Genomic DNA, 25,284 nt, shown 5'->3' with positions numbered 1-25,284 from the left:
CAGTTCTCGCTTTACGAGTTCCCGGGTTTATGAGTTATTTTTTTTTCCAACGTATCAAGTATCAACAAAATCGAAAATATGAACATTAATTACAAAAAATGAATGTTAAATATTCATAAAAATATCCGTTAAAATATCGTAATGTGAACCCAATAACACATTGTTTCTTGGTAATTTGTTCCACAACCTTGGAAGTTGAAATTTTCGCTATATAACTCTCTAAAAGGTCGTTTTCATAGTGCAAATTGTATTAGTTACAATTCAAATCAATGCAATACTACACTTTCATTGTTATCATATGTTCTGTTATAAGAACCAGTTTTGAACGTGGCATTTTTCTAAAGCACATTTCTGGAGGTCATTGCCATAAAACAATAAAAACAATTTTCACTTTCCCATTTATTATTTAACTTTTCTGTTACTGCAAGCAATTATAAACGGGTAGTAAACTCAATCTTCTTGCATTTGAAAATACCGATAGCTGGAATTGTGTGGTTTTTTGGGTTATTATGGTAAAATGTGTTTCCCCTTAACTGAAATCTTCAATCATATAAAAAATATAAATAAATTTTCAGAATCTTCTCCTCGTTCCTTTTTTTTTTAAGCTTCGTAAACTTGTTATCCGTGAAAATCGTGTTAGTTGCAATTTGTGTGTGTGCCGTTAAAAAATGCTTATGCATTCTATTGAAATTTATAAAGAAAATAGAAGATTATCTTGGAAACAAATGCCTCTTGAAGCATTTCTGAAGAAGACAACTCCTTGTGCAACAAACCAACGAGTGCTGAGCCAATAATAAGTGATTGACGATTGTGCATTTAGTCGATGATGAAGAATAAACATTCTTTAAAATTTGTAAGTCATAAATAATTTCTTTATTATTATAATTTGCTTGATTTTACAGGCTACATTTTCATTTCTTTGGATAAATCAGTCATTATTTAAAATAAAGTAATTAGTTAAATAATTTCATTTTTGAGAACGTAACCCCTGTTTTTAACATTGTCTATGGGATTTAATTCCCGCTTTACAAGCATGTGCTAAGAACAAATTGACTTGTAAAGTCGAGAACTACCTGTATACAGGACACATCCATGGATACAATTGACTCATCCAGACATGAAGGCCCAACTTAGAAATATATGTGGAAGAAGATATGGACACTGACCGACCGACCGATCTTATCCAAAAAATACGAACCGAAGCCTGAATGCCATAAACCAGTCACATTAAAAAAACAGTCAGATACAGCTTCTTTTACTAAACTCCAGTAGTGCATTATATTCTACAATGGAATTGTAGAGGATTTTGTAGCAACTTTAACGATATTCAAGACTTAATTAACAGCTACTCTCCCATTGGTTTCTGCCTACAGGAAATCTATCTAACTTCTCAAATTTCTACCAGCATAAAGAAATATTCTATCTATTGACATGATCATAATACTTAAACTTCTGCCTGTGGTGGGGGGTGTCCATCTTGGTCAGCTCAAAGAGCCCAACCAAGCAAATTGTTTTGAAAATTGAAATTGAAGTTCTTGCTGTACGCTTGATAACCCAGATTGCATTAACATTAGTATCAATTTATTATTATTTTTTTATTATTATAATTAGCCATATGGTGCAAGGAAGCCAGAGGCTTTTGCTGCACTAGCCAAAAAAAAAAAAAAATTTCTGAGTTACTGCTAATACAGCTGCCTTCCCCTGTCTGTCTTGGGAGATTTCAATAGCCACCACCCCTTATGGGGATCTACTAAATTGGATAGGCATGGCCGACTGAGTGAAACCTTTGTGGATAAGCAAAACCTTACCATTCCTAATACTATTACCATTCCATACAGTTACCAACTGGACAAACTTGTGCAATCAATCTCTCGATATGCTCCCCGATTCTGTTTCCAATCATGGAATGGTCTGTTATGGGCAGTGACCATTTTCCGATTCTTTCTGATCTGCTCACTGCACAACCACCATTAGCCAAACCCTAGCTAATGGAAGTTCTCTAGAGCCAACTGGGTCAAATTTCAGTCAGCTGTTACTCTGGATGAGAAATTTATATGAACACAGTTGATAAATGAAGCCACAGATAATATCACTTCACACTCATTATCTGCAGCTAAATGTTCAATTCCATTATCAAATCCCCAGTCCCGATGGCACCTTAACTTTTTGTGGAATGAAGACTGCACAAAAGCAAAGAAGTTAAAAAATAAAGCATATAATGTATTTCGTAGATCCACAACCACAGCTAATCTTATCAACTACCAGAAGCTAGCAAAAGCACATCTCATTCAAAGGCAAACAAGAAGAATTCTTGTATTCAGTTTGCATCTACCATAAACAGCAACATGGAAGAAATGGAAAAAAAATTAGGCAGATTTCCAGCAAATTTCCAACCACCCCTTCACAAATTCTTTCATGGAATGACAAGATCTATTTGCTCTTGAGGACATAGCAAATGACTTGGGCAAAACCTTTGCCCAAGTTTAAGTGGCGTCAACTTATTCTCCAGATTTTCAGAAAATAAAGACCAAGACTGAACAATGAGCCCTCAACTTTTGAACCTCAGTTTTCCTTACGTATAACCAGCCTCTTCAATATTCCGAACTTCTGCACGGCATTAAAACAACACGTAACAGTGCCACTGGGCCAGATGGAATATCTTATATCATGTTACAAAACCTTGGTGACAAAAATTTACAAATACTGCTGGTCAACTATAACTGAATATTTCTGGAAAAAATTTATCCCAGCTCTTGGCCTCATGTCACATTTCTTGCATTTTTGAAACCTGGAAAATATCCTACCAGTCCATACAGTTACAGACCAATTTCCCTCTCCAGTTGCCTCGGTAAATTACTTGAAAAAATTATCCATAATTGACTTGTTTGGATCATCAAAACAGAACACCTGTTCATACGAAATCAGCAGTGCTTTTGAAAGAACAGGTCCTCCTTAGATCTCATGATCAAAGCTAAGTCTGCAATTCGTAATGCCTTTGTAAAAAATGAACATCTTGTCATGGATTCCATAGACATAGAGAAGGCATTTGATACTACCTAGCGTCATGGCATTCTCAGTGACCCTCATGCCCTTGGTCTATGAGGCAACCTGCCTATATTCATTAGGAGCTTTCTCCAGAATGGTTCGCTCCAAGTTCGATATCACAACTCACTTTCTGCAACATTTTGACAGGAATAAAGAGTATCACAAGGGTCTGTACTGAGTGCAACCCTTTTTGCCCATAGAATTGATTTCATCACAAGAGAACTTCCAAATAGTCGGCGTCTCCGTAGCCAGGTGGGAAGGAGCAGCAGTGCGTAGCACACGCTTCTTGATTAGACCGGGGTTCGAGCCCGTCACCACCAAATACGGAGAATGCGGAAATGTCAGGGAATGACCACCGCATATCCCGGAGCAATATGGCCTTAGTTGCTAATGCTCCTAAAAAAAAAAAAAAAAAAAAACTTCCAAATACTGTTGAGACCTACCTTTATGCTGATGACCTCAATTTCTTGCCATTCTCAAAACATAAGATCCATTGAACGGTAATTGCAGATATCCCTGAATAAAGTCCAAAGGTGGGCAGGGTTAAATGGCTACCGTCTATCACTGCAGAAAACTGTTGCAATCCACGTAATCAACGTAAAATGCACACGGATCCTGAACTTCAGATATCAAACTTTACCATTCCAGTGACTAACAACATCAGATTCTTGGGATTAATCCTTGATAGGAAATTAAATTTCATTGAGCACATTAGCTTTGTGCGTACTTCCTGCTGCAAAAAGCTGAATGTACTGAGCTTTATCTGCCCTGTTTTGGGGAGCAGACCATACATCTTTGCCACTCTTATATAGAGCATTGATCAGATCATGTTTGGATTATGGTGCTTCAATCTATGATTCTGTCCAAAAAAGTGCACTGCACTGTCTGGATTCTATACAGCATAGTACATTGCAGATTGCCCTTGGTGCTTTCAAGGACATCTCCAACACATAGGTTATATATTGAAGCTCATGAGCCCCCTCTTTATCTCTGCAGGAAAACACCACTTCTTAAGTATGCAGCCCGAATACAAAAGTGCTGTCAGCATCCTTCTGAGCCATACCTCTTTAAATCACCACTGCAAAATCTCTATAGAAATAAACCCAGCAGGCCTTATTGAATTAACACTGAGTTGGAAGGTTCCTATTTTCAACAGGCAACGAGTAATGAATTACTCTCAACCACCTTGGAAGCCCCATCCTCAATTAACATGCAATACTTATCTTCATAAATGGGAAAGAATCATCTACCAAGACTCAACATAAAACAACTCCATGCAAGCCATATTCAAAAATATGCTAATCTTTTGCCAATATACACTGATGGCTTGAAATCACATTCAGCCATTGGAGCAGCAGCAGTATTTCCTTCTGCCATCATTATGGCTGCTCTTCCATCCGAGTATAGCAGCTTCTCAGCAGAACTCCATGGAATAAAATTAGCTTTAGAAAACCTGAATCTCTACCCATCTGTAAAATACATAATATCAAAATATCAAAACATAATATAAAATACATAATATCCCTGTTAAATCAAATCAGAAGTCTCCTATTGAAAATTGAAGTCAGTCATCAATTAGTGACCCTTTGCTGGATTTGGGGATAAAGGGGAATGAACTCGCTGCCAAGAATCCATCAACTTTTGATTTAACCTCTGCCCCAGTTCCATCCTCTGACTATAATCACATCATATAAGCAGCATGTCTCATACTGTGGAGGCCCCGGGTGCCAAGCGTTTCCGTGGCCAAGCGATTCTCGTGCGATTGAAGAGCATTTTTCTCTAAGCGACTAGGTTCTCTTTTGTTTTCTACCTTGCTTATTTACCTTTTCCATTAAGTAGCTCTACTTTCTTAAAAGCACTAAAAAGAGAGCCCAGAAGGAGGAAAGAACTTTTTTCTTTTAGCATTAGCATTAGGTAGAGGCATATGATGCAAGTAAGCAAGCTTATGCAGCATCAGCCAAAAAAAAAAAAAAAAAAAACCCACTCCCATTTCATCCCTCCAATCGTTCAAAATACCTGTCCAGCTGAGCCTTAAATTTATTTAGACTATCAACTTCCACAACAAGGAATGGAAATCTCTTCCACCAACCAACTACCCGCTGGCTAAAGGCAAATTTCTGCACATCTGTCTTTCTTCAATTTGAATTTATGCCCTCTCAGGTGATTATTCTGAGCAAGAGGAAGAATCCCATCGGCATTGAGCATTCTCAAACCATTCAAGGCTTTATACACCTCTGTCAGATCACCTCGCCAGTGCCTAGTCTCCAGACACTGTAATTTGCAAAACTTAAGCCTTTCTTTGTAAGAGCAACACTTTGTTCCATTCACTAATCTTGTTGCCCTTCTCTGTACTCGTTCGAGCAGCTCTACATCATTCAGCCGACCGGGCTAGCCGAGTGGGTAAAGTACCTGCCCGGCAACCCAAAGGTCGTGGGTTCGATTCCCGCCTCGGGCTTGGATCAAAGTACTGCAAAAACGTTGGGAGGTGCAATATGGTCACAGAAGCCGATGCGCCAACAACTACCAAAAAAAAAAAAAAAAAAATCTACATCATTCTTGAAATGAGGCCTCTAGACCTGTATACAGTACTCAAGGTGTGGCCTGACCATTGCCTTATACAAGGGAATAATCACCTCCTTATCCCTGCTAGAAAAATTCCTGTATATCATTGACAAGACACCATGAGCTACTCTTGCAGCCCGTCTGCACTGCTCAGAAAACTTCATGTCTGCCTGCACAATTACCCCAGGTCCTTTTCATTCTCTATCACTGTCAGTGTAGTACCACAGAGTTGATACGTTGCTCTGGGGTTACTGTTTCCCATATGTAGTACTTTACATTTGTCAATGTTAAACTTCATTTGCCACCTCTCAGCCCATCTGCTCAACCTTTCCAGATCCTGTTGCAGCAGCATAGCGTCGGTAGTGCCCTTAACGACACCTGCCAACCTTTGTATCGTCTGCAAACTTCGACATTAAGCTTGATATACCATCATCAGTATCATTTATAAATACAGAAAACAACAATGGACCCAACACTGAACCCTGAGGAACTCCACTAATAACATTAGTCCATGATGAGCAGTGTCCATTGATTACCACTCTCTGTCTTCTCCCCCTCAACCATCCCTTTATCCATAGCAGCAATTTGCCTCCAATGTCACACTGCTCCAATTTGTGCATCAGTCTTCCATGTGCAACAGTATCAAAAGCCTTTCTAAGATCCAAATATATAATATCAAAGTTATTTCCTGCATCCAGTTCTTTTGTGAGTGCATCATAGTATCCAATCAAATTGGTCACGCAAGACTTTCCCTTAACAAAACCATGCTGTGTCTGAGCTATAACTGAAGTCTTGTCTAGATGATCCTGCAGTGCTACTTTAACCAGTGCCTCCATTAATTTTCCTGGAACAGAAGTTAAACTCACAGGTCTATAATTACTCGTGTCAGCCTTTGATCCTCCTTTGTGAATTGGGATCACATTTGCACATCTTCAGCCTATGGATACCTCCCCTGAGTCCAAAGAAGCTCTCATAATTATGGCTAAGCGTTTGCTTACTTTCTTTGCTGCCTCCTTTAATATAACTGGATAGATCCGATCCACCCCGGGTGCCTTTTTTATGTTTATCCTCAACAATTTCGCCTCCACTTTCCTCTCAGTTATTACAAAATCATCTAGCTCACTGCCAGAGTTTACTTCACCTCTGGCATTCCCCTTCCTGAATAACTCCTCACATGTGAATGTAGATGCAAAATACTTGTTTAGTTTGTTAGCCACCTGAGCAGGATCATCAACAGTTGAACCATCAATATCCAGTGGACCAATCTGATTCATCCCTTTCCTTCTAGAGTTTACATAGGTAAAGAACTCTTTTCTGTTTTTCTTTGCATCTTTTGCCAAGGATTTCTCATAGTCTGCCTTTGCCTTCCTAATCTCCTTTGTGACTTGGTTACAGACCAGCTTATATCTGTCATAGGCTTCCATGTCACGCTTTAATTTGTATGTATCCCATGCATTTTTCTTCTCTGCCATATGTCTCATTAGTTCATCTGACATCCATTTAGGCCTAAACCTTGAACAATATTTCTTAGTTGGTATGTAAAACCTAGTAGGTTCCAAGATAAGTTCTTTGAATGCTTCCCATTTTGAATTTGCTGTTGGTAACATCATCATTTGGTCCCACTGTATAGAATTTAAATACTGTCTCAGACCATCATAGTCACCTGTACGAAAGCAAAAACCCTTCCCTTTACCCTTGATGGTAGTTACCTCTGTGAGTAAATCCCACTTCAGCACACTGTGATCAGTGCCACCTAGTGGTTCCTTTGTGGTGTGGCCAGTAACCTGGGTGGTAAAAATAAACCCCCTAAGGAATGCATTTCGGCCATCCGAAATGCATTCCTTAGATCAGAACATCATGTCACGGTATGCTTTGATATCAGTAAGGCTCACGATTCCACATAGAAGTATGAAATACCCTGCAAATTATGAGGGTGGTTCAATAAAGAATCACCCACACCTACTTCCACATATCGCAGAGTCATATTTTGTGTGTAGCATCATACACATCTCTGTACTAAAGGTGTAAAATTTCAGCCCTGTGTCTTAATTTGTTTTTCTCTTACAGAGCTGAACATGTGACAAAGTAGCATTATGGGCAAAGTTGAAGCCAGAGTTGTAATCCGGTATCTGTTCTTGAAGGGGAAATCTCCTAAAGAAATCCATGAGGAGATGACTGCTGTATATAAGGATGAAGCCCCATCCTATGGCATTGTGAAGCACTGGAATAGACAGTTTAGGTGTGGTCAGACATCGGTAGAATCTGAGCCCATTCTACGTAGTCCCCATTCAGCCATTGATGACAGCATGATCAGAAAAGTGGAGTCGTTAATCATGGAAGATCGCCGGATGTCTGTGCGTGAATTGTCCCAGGAGGTGAAGATTAGTGTGGGCTCTGTTGAAACAGTTCTCCATGACCAATTCCATTTACAGAAATTGAGTGCAAGATGGATTCCCCGATTATTGACTAGTTTCCAGAAGGCTGATCGACAACAGAAATCACAAGAGTTGTTAGCCCTGTGCCAAAAAAATGAGGAAGGCTTTCTCTCGTCTAATCACTTAGGATGAAAGTTGGATGTACCATTTTGACCCTGAAAGTAAAAAGCAGTCCGTGGAATGGCAACATCACAGTTCCCCACCCCCCAAGAAGACAAGGGTCCAAATATCAGCAGGAAAGCTCTTGCTGACCGTGTTTTTGGATGAGAAAGGCATAATAATGACTGATTACTTGCCGAAAGGTAGAAAAATTACAGGTGCTTATTATGTCAACTTATTCACAAAATTACGGGAGAAAATCAAAACATGTAGGCGTGGCATGCTGTCCAAAGGTGTGAGAATGCTTCAAGACAGTACCCTAGTTCACACTTCTGAAATTGCAACAACACAAGCAGCCACTTGTGGATATGAAATGCTGCCCCATCCAGCCTACTTACCCGATCTTGCGCCATCAGACTTCTTCTTGTTTCCTTCCCTCAAATCATTTCTTCAGGGGACTCACTTCCCTGACGATGCAACTCATTTCTGCAACAGAGTCATGGTTCAAATACCAACCTCACCACTTCTACAAAAACGGTATGCATAGCCTGATCCATCGATGGGAAAAATGTGTAAATCTGCATGGTGGCTATGTAGAGAAGGACTAAAACCTGTGCCAAGAATCAACAGGCTAGCACCTCTGCAGCTAGGTCAGGGCAATTCTTTATTGAACCATAAACTTTGGGGTCATCTCCCAATTTTCATACAAAACTTCCTGTACAAAAGCACTTTTCAGGTTAGATTAAAAACTTCATTATTGCAAGTATTCTTGCAAGAAGGAGTCCCCCAAGGCTCTGTACTCAGTGCTACACTTTTTATAATTGCACTTAACACTATTGCCAAACAACTTCCAAACACTATTGATACAGCACTGTTTGTAAATGACCTTAGCATTTCATGTCATGCAATAAACATTAATACTGTTGAGAGACAGTTACAAGTAACAATAAATAAAATCAGTTTGTGGACACAAATTAATGGCTTTCAACTTTGCCCCCAAAAAACGGTGTGCATCCATTTTTGCCACCAATTGTGCATCCACTTCACCCACATCCAGAACTACAACTGAATGGCCAACTAATAGCAGTTCATCCCAGCACGGTTCTTAGAAATCACATTAGACCATAAACTTATCTTTTTAGAGCATATTAAAAAACTAAGAGCATCCTGTCAGCAAAAGCTAAATATCATCTGGGTTCTCTCAGCAACTAAGTGGGGAGAGCTGATCGAGTTACCTTGATATGATTATACAGAGCTTTAATAAGATCAAAGCTCGAATACAGAGCACCAGTGTATAGCTCAGCAAGACCCAGTGTCCTTTGCTGGCTTGACCGTATCCATCATAGTGCAATATGCATTGCCATAGGAGCATATCGTGCATCTCCAATACATAGTCTATATGCTGAAGCTCTTGAACCCCCTCTCTCTATAGGAAGACAACTTATATTATGCTATGCATATAAAATTAGATCTATGCACGAACACCCAAACTGGCAGATACTTTTCACTCACCAGCACGACATGTTATACCGAAACTGCCCTTCTGCTAATCGACCATTAGGTATGCAAATAAAATACCTTTCAGAAGAACTTAATCTGTCTTCAAATAATGTTGCAAATGCCCTTCCAATTTCCTGTGCTCCTTGGGACATACTTCACCTTCATGCGATTTATCCCTCCATCAATGGAATAAATCTATATTACATAAATAAAATTTCTTACAACTGTATCATGCAATAGAGGGTCAGTTCCCCCAACTTCGTTATTGTTCATACAAATGGATCAACGAATGAGGCCCACGTTGGAATTGCCATGGTTTTTCCGAACATTATGTTGGCCTATGAATTGCCGTGTGAATTCAGTATATTTTTTGCCGAACCAATGGCAATTCAGATTTCACTGAAGCATATCAAGTCCTCTGATATTCAAAATAGTATAATTTTTAGAGTCTTTAAGTGTGCTTCAACCCTGAAAAACACCATGAATATCAACCACACAGTCTTAAAGGAAATAACCTCCTCTTTGCATACTTTATCTGAACTTGGAAAAAGCATACACCTCTGCTGGATCCCTGGACATATGGGAAACCCAGGAAATGAATTAGCTGACAATGCTGTAAAATCGGCCGTCTTACCACCCGATGACAATTGGAAAGTCCCATATCAAGACTATACATCAATAATCCAGGCAAAGTGCATGCACCATTGGCAATTATCATGGAAAAATCTATATAACAATAAGCGCTGAAGTATTAAGCCAAATCTTGAGTGATAGCTTTCAAGCTTCAGCTCAATTTGACAACAGGAGGTAATATTGGCACGCCTACAACTAGGTCACGCAAATATCACTCATAGTTATCTATTAAGAGGGGAGATTCCCCTCCCTGAGTGTCATCACTGCAACACAGTGCCTTCAATATAACATATCCTTGTTGAATGTCCAAAATATACAAGAGAAGGCCAGAATCTCTTCACTCCAACCACAACAGAAGACCCTCTTTCACTTCACTTTTAGGCAATAAAACAAATGTTTTAAGCATCTTTACCTTTCTCAAAATGATTAATGTATACCACTACCTTTAGCTAGTTAAAAACTAACCTGCTGCTACTATTTTTTGAAATTATCTCTATCTGACAGGAAATAGCATAAATTCTTACCATAGTGCGCCATCGGCAACTATTATTATTATTATTAGCCATAAGGTGCAAGGAAGCCTGAGGCTTATGCTGCACCAGCCAAAAAAAAATTTTTGAATTACCCTGAGGGAGAGAGAGAGAGAACAAGAGTCAGAAGTAGAATGGAATCACCAAGAAAGAGAAGAATGATGATATCCAGCTCAGGACCCTGGGTGTGCCAAGCCCATACTCACCAGATGTGAGCCCCTGGGGTTCTTAGGCACATTGGCAACTATGGCCATAGTTGCCAGTGCACCTAAGAAATCTCTAAACCAACCAGCCTACTTATTTGAAGCACAAATCTTTATAATAGTCTGTGACATAATAACATGATATTTTGTGATAAGAAAATATTGAACAGGCACATATGGCCCTAGAGGCCCTTGTGCCTAAAAACCGAAATGCAACAACAAATAAATTCAGAGAAGAACTAGACAGACTTTTGGAGGGAATGGATAGGTGAAATGAGAAATGCGTTTTTTTTTGGCGGATGCTGTATAAACTTGCTTTCTTGCATCAAATGCCGCTACTTAATGCTAATAACCCCATGCAGTGTGCTAGATGTAACACTTTTGAATGAGAATGCCAAATAGCTCTATTGTCAACAACTAGGCATTAATCTTAGGTAACAGTTCAAACATCACAAAAGGATTTTACTTCATTTAAACAACTTTGTTATAGACTAATACAAAAAAAAAAACCATAGCTATAGTTGTTGATCTGCCAGTAAAATTGCAATCAAACAAAAAAAAAAAAAACAGCTTTAGAGTGAAGTTATGTAATTTTGTATTTAAATTTGCTTTTATTACAATATTTTTAAGGCAAAAAATTATGCTGCAATTTTTTTGGAATCTCTAGATTCCCTATTAAGATATCAACTTTTAAATGAGTTTGAATTCTAAAGACTATATTATTATGAAACTTCCAGATTGTTCTGAACATGGATTCTTCCTGTGGGCAATGTTCAATTACAAACCCTAATGATAATTCAGCGCCAGCAAAAACATTTGTGTTTGATGGTGCCTATTTTATTGGCTCTACTACAGAACAGATATATAATGAGATAGTGTATCCACTTGTGGAGGTAATTACTTTTATATTTACTTACTTTTTTAGTGATATATAATAACAACTTGATATTGTAAAGAGTCTTCACTAATTCCCTCTCCAGTATCTGTAACTGATGTTTTTTTCTGTAATGAACTTACATAATTGACTGTTCTGTTAAATATTTTTGCTGATATATTGTGTTTAAAGATCTTCCGATGTCATATCAAATTAGGTCTAATGATACCAATCATATTTCATAATAAAGGTAGTCTCCAATTTGCATCAGTGATGTGTTTTCCTACAAACAGCAACATAAATCAATTTTTTTTTTTTTTTATCTAGTCAAATATACAATAGTCAAATTTTTTGACTTACCAACTCAATTTAAACTTCACTTAAATACCTATTATACACAAAGCTAATGTCAGAATATCTTATGAATAATTTGGAATTAAGATGAATGACAATGCTTTAGGAAAGGAAGATCATATACCAATTCAGTAGTTATATTATAGAAAAGGCAATTGAATTTAATGTGCCAGTATTCCTATGCTTTGTTGATCTGGAAAAAGTATTTGATAGAGTAATGATAATGCAATAGATGTATTAAATAAATTAGAAAGAAATAAGCCTAAAACCTTATTAGAATAGTGAAAGAAATTCATACAGAAAATCAAACAGTAATCAACGCTGAAAACACATTATCTGAAGAAGCACCAACTGAAAAAAGGTATGAGACAAGGTGACATTGAGTTCAATCCTTTTTACTCTTATTATGGACAAAATTATTAGAGAAATAAATGTGGAAGTTAAGAAAGGTGCTAAAATAGAAAATAAAGAAATAAAAATGATAAATTATGCAGATGATAGGTTTCTGTAAACTGAACAACTAATGGAAGTTGTTTCAATTTACAGAAAACCTGTGTTAGTGTCAGGGGCTGTCCGCAGATTATGACAATGCTATGGGCAGGGAAGCTTAGTTTGCCAGAATCAGGATGGATCTGTCCAGTGGTGTACTGGAGCTGGCTTGTGCGAGCTAATTGTTAAATTTTCAAGAATTTTGCGAGCCAGTTGTTTACCCGACAATGGCAATAAACTGACCCCTTCCCTATGTTGCAGCCTATATAGAGATTGTCTCTGCTAGCAATTTTACAGGAATATTATTCCAACAAATATCTGCTTAATTTTCCCTGGCTGCTTCTTCTTAAGGTAATGACATTACCATGCTCGACATCTGTCAGAGATTTCACATTTCTAGAATTTTCGTGATATCACTCACATATCGGATTTAATGATAATAAATTTATTTGGAAAAGAGTTAGCGGTTTGGGATCCAACTCCATTTGTCAAATCATGGTTGAATCACAACCATAGATTGGATATGAGTGCTTGGTAAAAGTCAATGAAAATATTTTGTGAGAATCAATTGACTATAGGGAAATTACGATAAAAAATGAATATTTTATTATTGTTCGAAATTTTTGTATTCTAATTTATTGTAAATCAGTAAAACTTACATTAAATATATACACACACATTCTTGATCTTTTTTTTTTTAGCGAGCTGGTCATTAAAAATTTACCAGCACACCACTGGATCTGTCCAGATGCAGCTTCCCACCCCCCACCTCATGTTCTGGATAAGTTTAAACTTTATGGTAGTGGGTCTATTTCCCACCATAACCAGGATAGTTCACTTATTGCCCCTACTTACATTCCTCACTATCCAGACATTTCTGCACATCTTTCCAGGGTGTTGCACCATTACCGTATTGGATGTGTGCAGCTCCCTGGCCGGAGATTGCAGTCAATGTTGTCGAAAGTAAAATTAACTTTTCTGTTATTGCATTGTGAAAATGTGGTTTATCACATTACTTGTCAAAATTGTGGGTGTTTTATATCGATGAGTCAGAACATAGATTATTTGATTGTGTCTGAGCACAAGATGCTATTTGCCAGGCTTATTTCTCTGACTCAGCCATCACAGAGCATTATTGCTGCAAGCAGCATTTTAATTACAATCCATGAAATATTAGACCATTCTCATGATTATCACCATCTCTCATGGTTGGGAGCCCTCCATGTAGCTGTGGCAGGTCCCACCATTAACTCCAGTGCTGGGACCCACATACATTCTATTATAGAGGCCATTATTTTACATCATGATGAGTGATGGCATGTTAACAACAGAGCTAGCATATGCCGCACCATTCCTACAGAGCCTGACTGTTGAGTGTTTTGATGTTCCCCTTCCCTTTCCTCTTTTCCTTCCTTTTGTGGATCATGGGTGTGGATCACACCCATGATCCACACCTGTTGTTGTTGACATGTGCGCAAGGCTATACCTCTGTATAATATGAGGACTTGTTATCATGTATCTTTTTTAAGTTGATAAAGAAGCTTGTTGCTTTGAAAATTCATATTTGTTTTATTGATTTAATGTTATAACTTGGTTATAACGAGCACGGAAATAACAAGATCACGGCTGTAACGAGCAAAAAGCTATAATGATTTTAATTTACATGTATTCCCATACAATTGCTCACTGTTATAATGAGTGTACTACACAGATATACCGTACAAATTTTGGTAACTAATGCAAGCATTCTTAATTGCTCGGGTAGTCAAAAAACCAAATTCTTGGAATGGACAACTTAGCTTTTATGACCACCTGCATTGCATCAGATTAGCAGCAATTTATGACCTTGTCCTTTCAGGGACAGGGGCTATACAGTAGTGCAATGGCATTCCGCTTGTCGCATTACCCTATTTACAGATTGTCTTGTATTCACTGAACCATAAATTTATTTTGGGACTTCTAAGAATTTTGTGCAGTCAGTTCTGCTATAACGCAGTACATGTGTTCCTAAAAATCTCCGCATTATGGTATTTCGCTTAAAACAACAGGGCTTACGGGAAAAATAGGGATGTGGCAGAGCACTCAAAAAAATGTTCAGCGTGGTAAATAAAACACTAAAAAAATTGCACCTGTGGCAAGAGTGAAGACGGCACACATTCTATATGAATGTATAATTTGACATCCCCAGAACACAGGTTCCAAGTGCCAAGCGATCTTTCTAGTGCGATTTTCTAGCGTTTTTCCTAGGGAGAGTACTATTGCTTTCATAAACCCTCCACCGCTCGCAACGTTACTACTTCCCTCACTGAGCAACTTCACTGCTAGCAACGTACTGGTCTCCTCTTCTGCTGATTGCTTGGTCACTGGTTGGCACCACTCCTGCCTCCACGTGGTGGGGTTCGTTTGTTTGTTTGTTATTTGGTTTTTAGGAGCATTAGCAACTAAGGCCATATTGCTCCGGGGATATGCGGTGGTCATTCCCTGACCTTTCCGCATCCTCTGTATTTGGTGGTGACGGGCTTGAATCCCGGTCTAATCAAGAAGCGTGTGCTATGCACTGCTGCTCCTTCCCACCTGCCGTGGTGGGGCCGGTAACCTGGGAGAAGGAATTCCCTCTTCCAGGGCTAAAAGGAGCAGCGATTGATTGCGATGCATATCCACCGCTAGAGCCCACAGGCTCCAGACTTGATAACACTGTCTGAGACCATGATTTTAATCGTACGAAGCAACTACAGCCAGAAAATCAGAATAAAGATGTGCCAGCATTTCTAATAATGCGTTCACTATCCACACAACCTGTCGGCAAGTTATTGCCTTTTCTAATACAAAAATGTTTAAAATCAGTTGTTGGATCACCTAAAATGGTCAAACATCTACAATCTGGAGACCTTTTAATTGAAGCTTCTAAGCCAAGTCACTCAGAAAAATTGTTAAAATTAATGACATTTAACAATATTCCAGTGACAGTTATGCCTCTTAACACACTGAACACCTCTAAAGGCTTTATCAGTGAATGAGACTTACTAAATATCTCAGAAGATGAAATAATACAAGAACTTAGTGATCAGAAAGTGACACATGCTCGGAGAATTATGACCAAAAAAGATGGCAACCTACTACCAACCAGGTCCATCATTTTGACATTCATCCTGAATCTACTACCAACCAGGTCCATCATTTTGACATTCATCGGCCTTACATCCCGAATGCCATTCACTGCTTTAAGTGTCAGAAGTATGGCCATTCTCAGGCAGCATGTCGAGGTGATGCCGTGTGTCATCTTTGTGGCTCCAAGGAACATTCTCAAGAAGACTGTACAGCTTCCACTCCTATTTTCCCAAACTGTAAAGGAAGCCATCCTGCATTTTCTAAAGTGTGTGACCTTTGGAAAACAAGAAAAAAATCCAGAAATATAAAGTGAAGCATAAAGTCACATACCCTGAAGCAAGAAAGCAAATATTGCTAACCATGTGTATCCAATCATATGCATCGGTCATCAGAAGCAGCCGCTCAGCTACAACTCAAACAGATGTCTCCACAGAATCAAACATTTTCTTTGGACCAAAACTGTGCTAACACACAATAAGAAACCTACAGTCAATGAAACCAGCAATATGCCAATCAGTATCCCAACTGATGCTATCTCAACCTTGCCAGAAACAAAAAAATCAACTATATTTGAAAATCAGAAGAAAGTGAAAACGCTCAATAGAAACATGGAAATGGATGTTCAATCAGAGGATGATGCCACATTACTAGAGTTAAATGCTAATGACATCATGGATATAGGACGCCCAACCTTTCCCAGAAATGACAAATCAAAACTAAGCAGACAGAAACCTTCTTAGAAAAAACAGTCAAATCAATCTTCTTCAAATAAATCCAACCAATGAATAAATTCCTACAATGGAACTGTAGAGGTTATGCAGTAATATAGATGACCAGAGTGATTTGCTAATTAAAACTAATGCAGTAGGTGTATGCTTACAAGAAACCTTTTTTCACCACAAGTTTCTTTGAAATTCAAAAATTACACTATGTTTAGGCGAGACAGGGATTCCAGTACTCCTGCTTGTGGAGGGGTGGCTATACTTGTCAAAAATACCATACCATACCATCAAGACATCTCAACTACAAATCCCCTTAGAAGTTGTAGCAGTTCAGATGACAATGGAAATATTGTTAACCCTTGCATCCATTTGTATCCCACTGAATTATCCTTGCTCTCAGACTGAATTTGACAATCTTCTCACACAACTACAACCTCCTGTCTGTTTACTCCGTGATTTCAGCAGTCACCACTCATTGTGGGGATCTTCCACCATGGATACGAGAGGCTAATTAATTGAAACATTTCTGGATAACCACAACCTGACTGTTAAATTCTGGCCCTCTAACTCATATTCATCTACCTACAGCTGCTACATCAGCCATAGACTTATCCGTCTGTTCAGCATCTCTTTTTCCAAACATGGAATGGTCGGTGCTGAATGATCCATTTCCACGGTGATCATTTTCCTATCATCAGTTCAATTTAAACACAGGCCGTGTCATGTCCCAAAGGCAGTACTTCTTGGAACTTTCATAAAGCAGACTGGGAAAACTACTCCACTTGTGTCCTACTCGACACTCAATATATTCAACAACAACATGTTGATGCGTAACTAATCACATTACCAACCATATGTTATCTGCAGCAGTATCTTCACTGCTAAGCTTTATGCTATAAATTTGGCTCTGGATCAAATTATTGAACTTTTAATTACGCCTGCCTTAATATACACTGACTCACTCAGTGCTGTCTCTGCTCTAAGTAGTAATACCAATTCTGCTCACCCTGTAATAAAAGAAATATATTCTAAATTACATACTTTCAATAAGTTGAACCAAACTGTGACATTCTGCTGAATCCCAGGGCATTCTGAGATAGCAGGAAATGAAAGAGCAGATCTTGCAGCCAAGCAACAAGATACTACTATTTCACAGACCTTTCAGGTTCCATATACCAATTACAAACACATTATCTGTAAAGCATGTTATAAGAGCTGGTCAACAATCTGGAAAGGTTATCCAAGAAACAAAAGTTACCAAATAAAAGCAGCCCCGAAACTATGGCTCTCCAGTTTCCAGTAAAGCAGGCAAGAAGAAGTAATTCTAACAAGGCTAAGGATTGGGCACACTCACCTCACGCACGAGTATCTCTTAATGAGTAACAGCACACCAGAATGCACATTATGTCATGTCCAACTGACTGTTCATCATTTATTAGTGGACTGCCCTCACCTTTTTAATATCCACCCAAGCACATTAAATCAATTATTATTATTATCATTAGCCATATGGTGCAAGGAAGCCTGAGGCTTATGCTGCACCGGCCAAAAAAAAAAAAATTTACCTATTACTCTGAGAGAAAAGTAGAAAAGAATCACCAAGAAAGGGAAGAACAATGATATCCAGCTCAGGACCCTGGGTGTGCCAAGCCATGCTATGCATTCACCAGATGTGAATGCATAGTCATCTTTAACATTATTACAGATTGTTGGTGATGATCCTAATAAGAAAGAACTGTTTACCTTCCTAAATCATATAGGAATATATAATAAAATATAACAGTTATTACAATAAAATTAAAATATATTAACCATTAGAAAAACACAATATGGCCCTTGCAGCCTATGTGTTGTTAAATTCCACAGCAACAACCCAGAACATAACTAATAGCACAGATTGGCCCCTTCCTGGGGAAGAAGAACATCTGTTCATTATAGAAGAGGAAAATTATAAAGCCTTTACAGCCTTCACACAAAGTATTCGAAATGCGCAGAACTATCCAAAGAATGGCAATTCAGCCCCCAGCAATTAAACAATAATTAATAGTTAAAATTGCCCACATCTCCCAACCCCTCGATGTGGGCACCTCTACGTGGTGAAGAGACCTCCCTGTGACGCTGCTGGTCCTCCAGATTAGCATCACTGGGATCCAATGCCCACAGCCTAGGTTCCAGGCTGTGGGCATTGGATCCCAATTCTATTGACGGTAGCCTAAGCTAATGTCAGTAGAATCTAGAGTGTTTGCTGTGTGCTGCGACCCATGGAAATTCAGAAACGGGGATCCTGGTGATTGAGGAGCCCAGCTTCAATACACCATTTTGGCCCCTGCTTCAACAAGATGGGTGGCCTTGGAAGGCCTGGCTAGGATCAAACGGCCAGTAGGCTCACCTGCAAGGGTCAACCGTGTCAATGCCACACCCCTACCCTCATGGTCTGAGGGACAGGATTCGGGATGGTGGTGGTGTGGGTATGGTGTCTGGGTAGTCCTGGCATCCCACTCCCGAGTGCATTTATTGCATTCCAGGTAGTGGATGTCCCTTTGGGCTCCACAGTGGATGGGGAGCCCGAGCACTGAACCAACTCAAAGCTCTCGTGAATCCTGATAAACTTATTTCTTCAGGGGCCGTAACCTGGTCCCTATCTGAAAAAACAGCCAGTGAAACAGATAATGCTAATTCAGCAAAGAGAGAGCATGAATGGAAATATCATCATGGCCTATCCCAAGGTTTCTAATAATACATTCAAACAGTGGAAAACCTATTCAGAAAATGTTGCCTTCTTTATAGAGAAGGGTTAGTAGGTTCCCTGAAATCAGTTGAGGCTCCATTCTGGGGACCTCTTAATTGAAACTAAAAATGACATCCATTCAGAGCAGCTACATCAAGCAACATCAATCAGAGCAGCTAACTCAAGCAACGTCAATCGGAGCAATACCGATCTCGGTAACACCACATAGAACTCTCAATTCATTGAGAGGTGTTTATTGCAGAGTGGGACCTTCTCGAAGTTACCGAGGAGGAAATCTTCTGTGAACTGAAGCCACAAGGAGTGATTGCTGTTAAGTGAATTTCTGCACATAGGGATGGGAACCTTGTTCCTAGTAGAAACATCATCCTGACTTTCAACTTGCCTTCATCACCTAATGAGATTAGGCTGTTTACATCAACTGCCCAGTATGTCCATATACAGCCACTCCCCCAATTAACGTAAGGTTTGCATTCCGCAGAATGGTACACAAGTTGAATTTAAGTAAGTTGGAATTTCCTTAAATAAGCATTTGGGGAAATTCTGCACTTGCAACTATGCGTGCTGAATTTGATAGAAGCAAAAAGAAACGTTCAACGAATATGTAAATAGAATTATTAAATTTTTTTATCTCATGCGCAGGAAAAATTACACAAGTGTTCAAAATTACAAAAATTTCAAAATTATAAAATTGCAAAAAGAGAGAGGAGACAGGCATAATGTCAGCAAGTTTTACCTTTCGAGCATCGTTGCCAGAATTAACTCTCCAGCTGATAAACAGACCGCTGCGGAAGTTGAGGACTGTGCAGATTTAGATTTTTTTTTTTTTTTTTTTCCAACACATCACAAAATTTCTCTGCAGCTGCAGAATCGGCACTGGTGACTTCACTGCATACTTTAATGTTTTGGAAACCAGCGTAATGCTTGAACCTATTAAACCACCCGTTGCTTGCCATGAACTTAGCTTGGGTTTTGCCATACTTATCGTTATCTTCATAAATACTTGTTGAATGGCCATTAGATTTGGGGGCACTTGCTTCTGAATCTGATTTTCCATCCATATTATTAATAGCTTTTCCATCTTTGATATTGCACCTGAAGGCTGTTTTGTGATCACTGTTGGGGCAGACTGGCCCCGGTGTGAAATACGTTGGTCCTTTAACACATTCTTTTTTTACGCACGCTGTCCTTAAAATAGTATTCACGGTTGAAGCAGCGAGACCTAATTCCATGCAATAGATGACAAACTTTTTCCTGCTTCATACTTCTTAATTAATCATCTTCATTTCTAAATCAATTTTGTTTCGTTTCCTAGCACTGCCAGCACTTGCACTTTCCATTGGTCGCTTTTCCTTCATCATTGTAATAAGTAAATCGGAATGAAGAAAAAATTCTGAAAATTTATTTATGGTTTTTTATATGGTTCAAGATTTCAGTGAAGGAGGAACACATTTCACCATAATAACATAAAAACCCACACAATTCCAGTTATCAGGATTATTGCAAATGCAATAAGATCGAGTTTACTACCCATTTATAATTAGATGAACTAACAGAAAAGCCCAATAAACCAGAAAGTGCAAATTGTTTTTATTGTTTTATGGTAGTGACCTCCAGAAATGTGTTTTAGAAAAATATCACAAAGGTATTCAAAATTGATTCTTATAACGAAACATATAACAATGAAAGTGTAGTGCAATTTCCATTATAAAAATGACCTTTTAGAGAAATACATAGCTTAGTTATGTATCGAAATTTTCAACTTCTGAGGTCTTGGAACGAATTATAAAAAAAAAACAGTCTGTTATTGGGTTCACATTACGATATTTTTACGATACCTCCGTTTATTCCTACGAGATGCAAAATACATTTCCACACATACTTATTCTAATACTTCTATTAGAATAAGTAGCGACCTGGAGCGAGGGGTGTTGGGGGTTTCAGGGACGAATGGCAGTCATCGTGAAACAGGTGGGTATATGGGATGTGTTAGAGTAACTAAAAATAAGAATAGGTACATGTATACTTGCATGTATACCAATGCTAGAAGTATAGTAAATAAATTTGATGAATTTGAAGTGTTGGTCAAGACATCAATGGTGGATATTGTTGGGATATCAGAGACATGGTGTCACACAGATATAAGGAATGCCGAACTGGAATTTGGGGAGTACAGTGTGTACAGAAAGGATAGACAGGATAGGAAGGGAGGAGGTGTTATGCTGTTAATTAAGAAAAACATAAAATCAAAAGAAGTGCATCCAGTTGATATAGATGAACAGTGCACTGTTGAGTCAGTTTGGTGTGACATAAGCACTGCAAAAGCAAAAATAAGAGTAGGAGTGTGTTATAGGCCTAATGACTCGAATGAGTACAGTGAACAATTGTACAGAGAAATAGAGTGGGCTAGTAAATCGGAATGTCTTATAATGGGGGATTTTAACTTCCCAGATATTGACTGGAACTTGTGGCTTGGTCACTCACACATTAGTCAGACTTTTGTGGATTTATTGGATGATTGTTTTCTGCAGCAGCATGTCCGAGAGGCAACCAGAGAAAGTAATACTCTTGATCTGGTTATCAGCAGTGATCATTCATGTATTAGGAATTTGCAGATAAAAGAACCACTAGGTGGCAGTGATCACAGTGTACTGACGTGGGATTTACTTAAAGATTTAATTACCATCAGGGGTAAAGGAAAGGGTTTTTGCTTCCGTAAAGGCAAGTACAGTGGTCTCCGACAGTTTTTAAATTCTGTACAGTGGGATCAACTGACGATGTTACCAACAGTAAATTATAAGTGGGAAGCATTCAAGGAATTAATCGTGGAAGCTACTAAAAGGTTCATACCTATTAAGAAATATTGTTCAAGGTTTAGGCCTAAATGATTGTCAAATGAACTAATGAGACTCGTAACAGAGAAGAAAAATGCATGGGATGCATATAAATTATCAAGCGACTCAGAAGCCTATGGCAGATATAAGTTAATCTGTAATCAGGTCACAAAGGAGGTTCGGCAGGCGAAGGCAGATTACGAGAAATCCTTGGCAAAAGATGCTAAGAAAAACAGCAAGTATTTCTTTACTTATATAAACTCTAAAAGGAAGGGGATGAATCTGATTGGTCCACTTGACATTGATGGTTCGACTGTTGATGATCCTGCTCAGATAGCAAACAAACTGAATGAGTATTTTGCATCTACATTCACACGTGAGGAATTATTAAGGTTTGAAAATGAGAGAAGGTTATCAAATTGTAGCAGGATACTTAATTATTTTGTAATAGCTGAAAGCAAAGTGGAGGAGAAATTGTTGAAGTTAAACATAAGAAAAGCATCTGGGGTGGATGGGATCTATCCGGTTATATTAAAGCAGGCGGCAAAGCAACTAAGCAAACCCTTAGCCATAATTATGAGAGCGTCCTTGGACTCAGGGGAGGTTCCCACGGACTGGAGATGTGCAAATGTATCCCCAATTCACAAAGGGGGATCGAAGGGTGACACGAGTAATTGCAGACCAGTTAGTTTAACTTCTGTTCCTGGTAAAATAATGGAGTCACTGGTTAAAGATGCATTGCAGGATCATCTAGACAAGACTGCGGCAATAATTCAGACACAGCATTGGTTTGTTAAGGGAAAGTCTTGTCTGACAAATTTGATAGGATATTATGATGTGGTTACAAAGGAACTGGATGCAAAAAATAATTTTGATATCATATATTTGGATTTCAGGAAAGATTTTGACACTGTTGCGCATGGAAGACTATTGTACAAATTCGAGCAGAATGGTATTAAGGGTAAGTTGCTACAATGGATAAAAGGATGGTTAAGTGGGAGAAGACAGAGGGTGGTAATCAATGGATGCTGCTCTTCTTGGACTAATGTTATTAGTGGGGTCCCACAGGGTTCGGTGTTAGGTCCACTGTTGTTTTGTATATTTATCAATGATATTGATGAAGGTATATCAGGCTTAATGTCGAAGTTTTGCAGATGATACAAAGGTTGGCAGGGTTGTTAATGGCAGTGTGCTACTGCAACAGGATCTGGATAATTTGGGCAGATGGGCTAAGAAGTGGCAACTTAATTTAACCTTGACAAATGCAAAGTACTGCATATTTGTAGAAGTAACCCCAGAGAAACGTACCAACTGTGGTACTACACTTAAGGTGGTAGAAAATGAAAAAGACCTGGGAGTAATTGTGCAGTCAGATATGAAGTTTTCTGAGCAATGCAGACAGGCTGCCAGGGCAGGTGATGGGGTTTTGTCAATGATATATAGGAATTTTGCTAGCAGGGAAAAGGAGGTGATTATCCCTCTGTATAAGGCAATGGTCAGGCCACGCCTAGAGTACTGCGTACAGGTCTGGAGGCCTCATTTTAGGAAGGATGTAGATTTACTTGAGCGTGTACAGAGAAGGGCAACAAGATTGGTGAGGGGAATGAAGGGATCCTCTTATCAAGAGAGGCTTAAGTTCTGCAAATTGCAGTGGCTGGAGACTAGGTACCTGCGCGGTGATCTGATTGAGGTGTATAAGGCTTTGAATGAGTTCAGCACGCTGAATTCTGATGGGATCCTTCCACTTGTTCAGATTACGAACCTAAGGGGGCATAAATTCAAATTAAGAAAGGATATATGTAGAATAGATGAGCAGAAATTTGCCTTTAGTCAGCGGGTGGTTAATTGCTGGAACAAACTTCCATCTGTCGTGGAAGTTGATAGGTTGAATAAATTTAAGGAGGAACTGGACAGGCATTTGGAGGGAATGGTGTGATTTTTTTTTTTTTTTTTTTTTTTTTTTTGGCTGATGCTGCATAAGCTCATACACTTGCTTTCTTGCATCACATGCCACTACTACTACTACTACAATTTTTTTAAGTTTGCACCCCCCCGGCAAAAACGTACGTAAAGTCGAATTTCAGTAAGTTGGGTATTATGTAAGTCGGGGAGTGGCTGTATTCCAAATCCTTTACAGTGCTTTAGTTGCTAGAAATATGGACATTCGCAAATGGCCTGTCGCGGAGTCCTTGCATGTGCTCAGTGTGGTGCAAGAGACCATGAAACAACATCATGTTCAGCTGAAAAACCACCTGGATTAACTGCCAAGGAGAACACCCAGCTTACTCTCGACATGTCAAAGGTGGAAGGAAGAAAAGGAAATATAATGACTAAAGACTGAACTGAATATCTCGTACCGGGAGGCCAGAAAAGCAGTTAAACCAGCATGGCAACATATGCCGAAAAGGTATCCAAGAAACATTCGATTGGGACTCAAACAGAAATAGAGAGTAGAAATACCACCGAAATAGCCATTCACTCCCATCGCTCGCTATTTACTGAGTTCAGAGAAACCAGCACAGAAATCTCAGTCAGCTGCCGCTCCAGTATCGGTACCTCCCAGTGTTTCAGCACTAAATTAGCATTGCAGACAACTGAACCACCCACAAGAAAAAATGGATGTCGAAACCAAGGAGGTACATGACAATTCAGTCTTGGAATGCTTTATGGAGGAAGAAATAGACACAGGACCGCGTCCATACTTCCCCAGGAAAGAGAAATCCAGGACTGATAAAATTAAGCCCTCAGCACTTTGGAAGTTGCCTGATGGACCCACCAAGCCAAAATAATGGCTAAATTCCTATAGTGGCATTGCCGTGGATTCCAGAAAAATACCAATGACATCAAGGCACTCCTGCAAAAGCACAAGCCAGCTTCCTTTTGCATACAGGAGACTTATTTAAAGGCAAATGATGACCCCCACCATGCTTTTTTTTTTTTTTTTTTTTTTTTTTTTAGGAGCATTAGCAACTAAGGCCATATTGTTCCGGGGATATGCGGTGGTCATTCCCTGACCTTTCCGCATCCTCCGTATTTGGTGGTGATGGGCTCGAACCCCGGTCTAATCAAGAAGCGTGTGCCACACACTGCTGCTCCTGCCCACCTGGCTACGGAGGCGCCCCCACCATGCGCAACATTACCTTCATCCGT

The 25,284-nt window shown here is 39.1% G+C and overlaps 1 protein-coding gene across 1 annotated transcript in view; it reads left to right on the top strand.

Annotated features, from left to right (window-relative positions):
- The window catches only part of LOC150077553 (osmotic avoidance abnormal protein 3-like), a 425,893-nt gene that overhangs the window by 37,098 nt on the left and 363,511 nt on the right, over positions 1-25,284 (top strand). Inside the window, exon 3 of the mRNA XM_090385940.1 lies at positions 11,745-11,900. Coding sequence (XP_090242066.1) covers positions 11,745-11,900 — 156 coding nt within the window. The remainder of the gene's footprint in view (positions 1-11,744; positions 11,901-25,284) is intronic.

This window comes from Mastigoproctus giganteus, chromosome 12 (assembly GCF_048544385.1).
Source record: "Mastigoproctus giganteus isolate SK-2022 chromosome 12, ASM4854438v1, whole genome shotgun sequence".
NCBI lineage: Eukaryota > Metazoa > Arthropoda > Arachnida > Uropygi > Thelyphonidae > Mastigoproctus > Mastigoproctus giganteus.
Note: the sequence above shows the minus strand (reverse complement) of the source record. Positions and strands in the feature narration are given on the sequence as shown.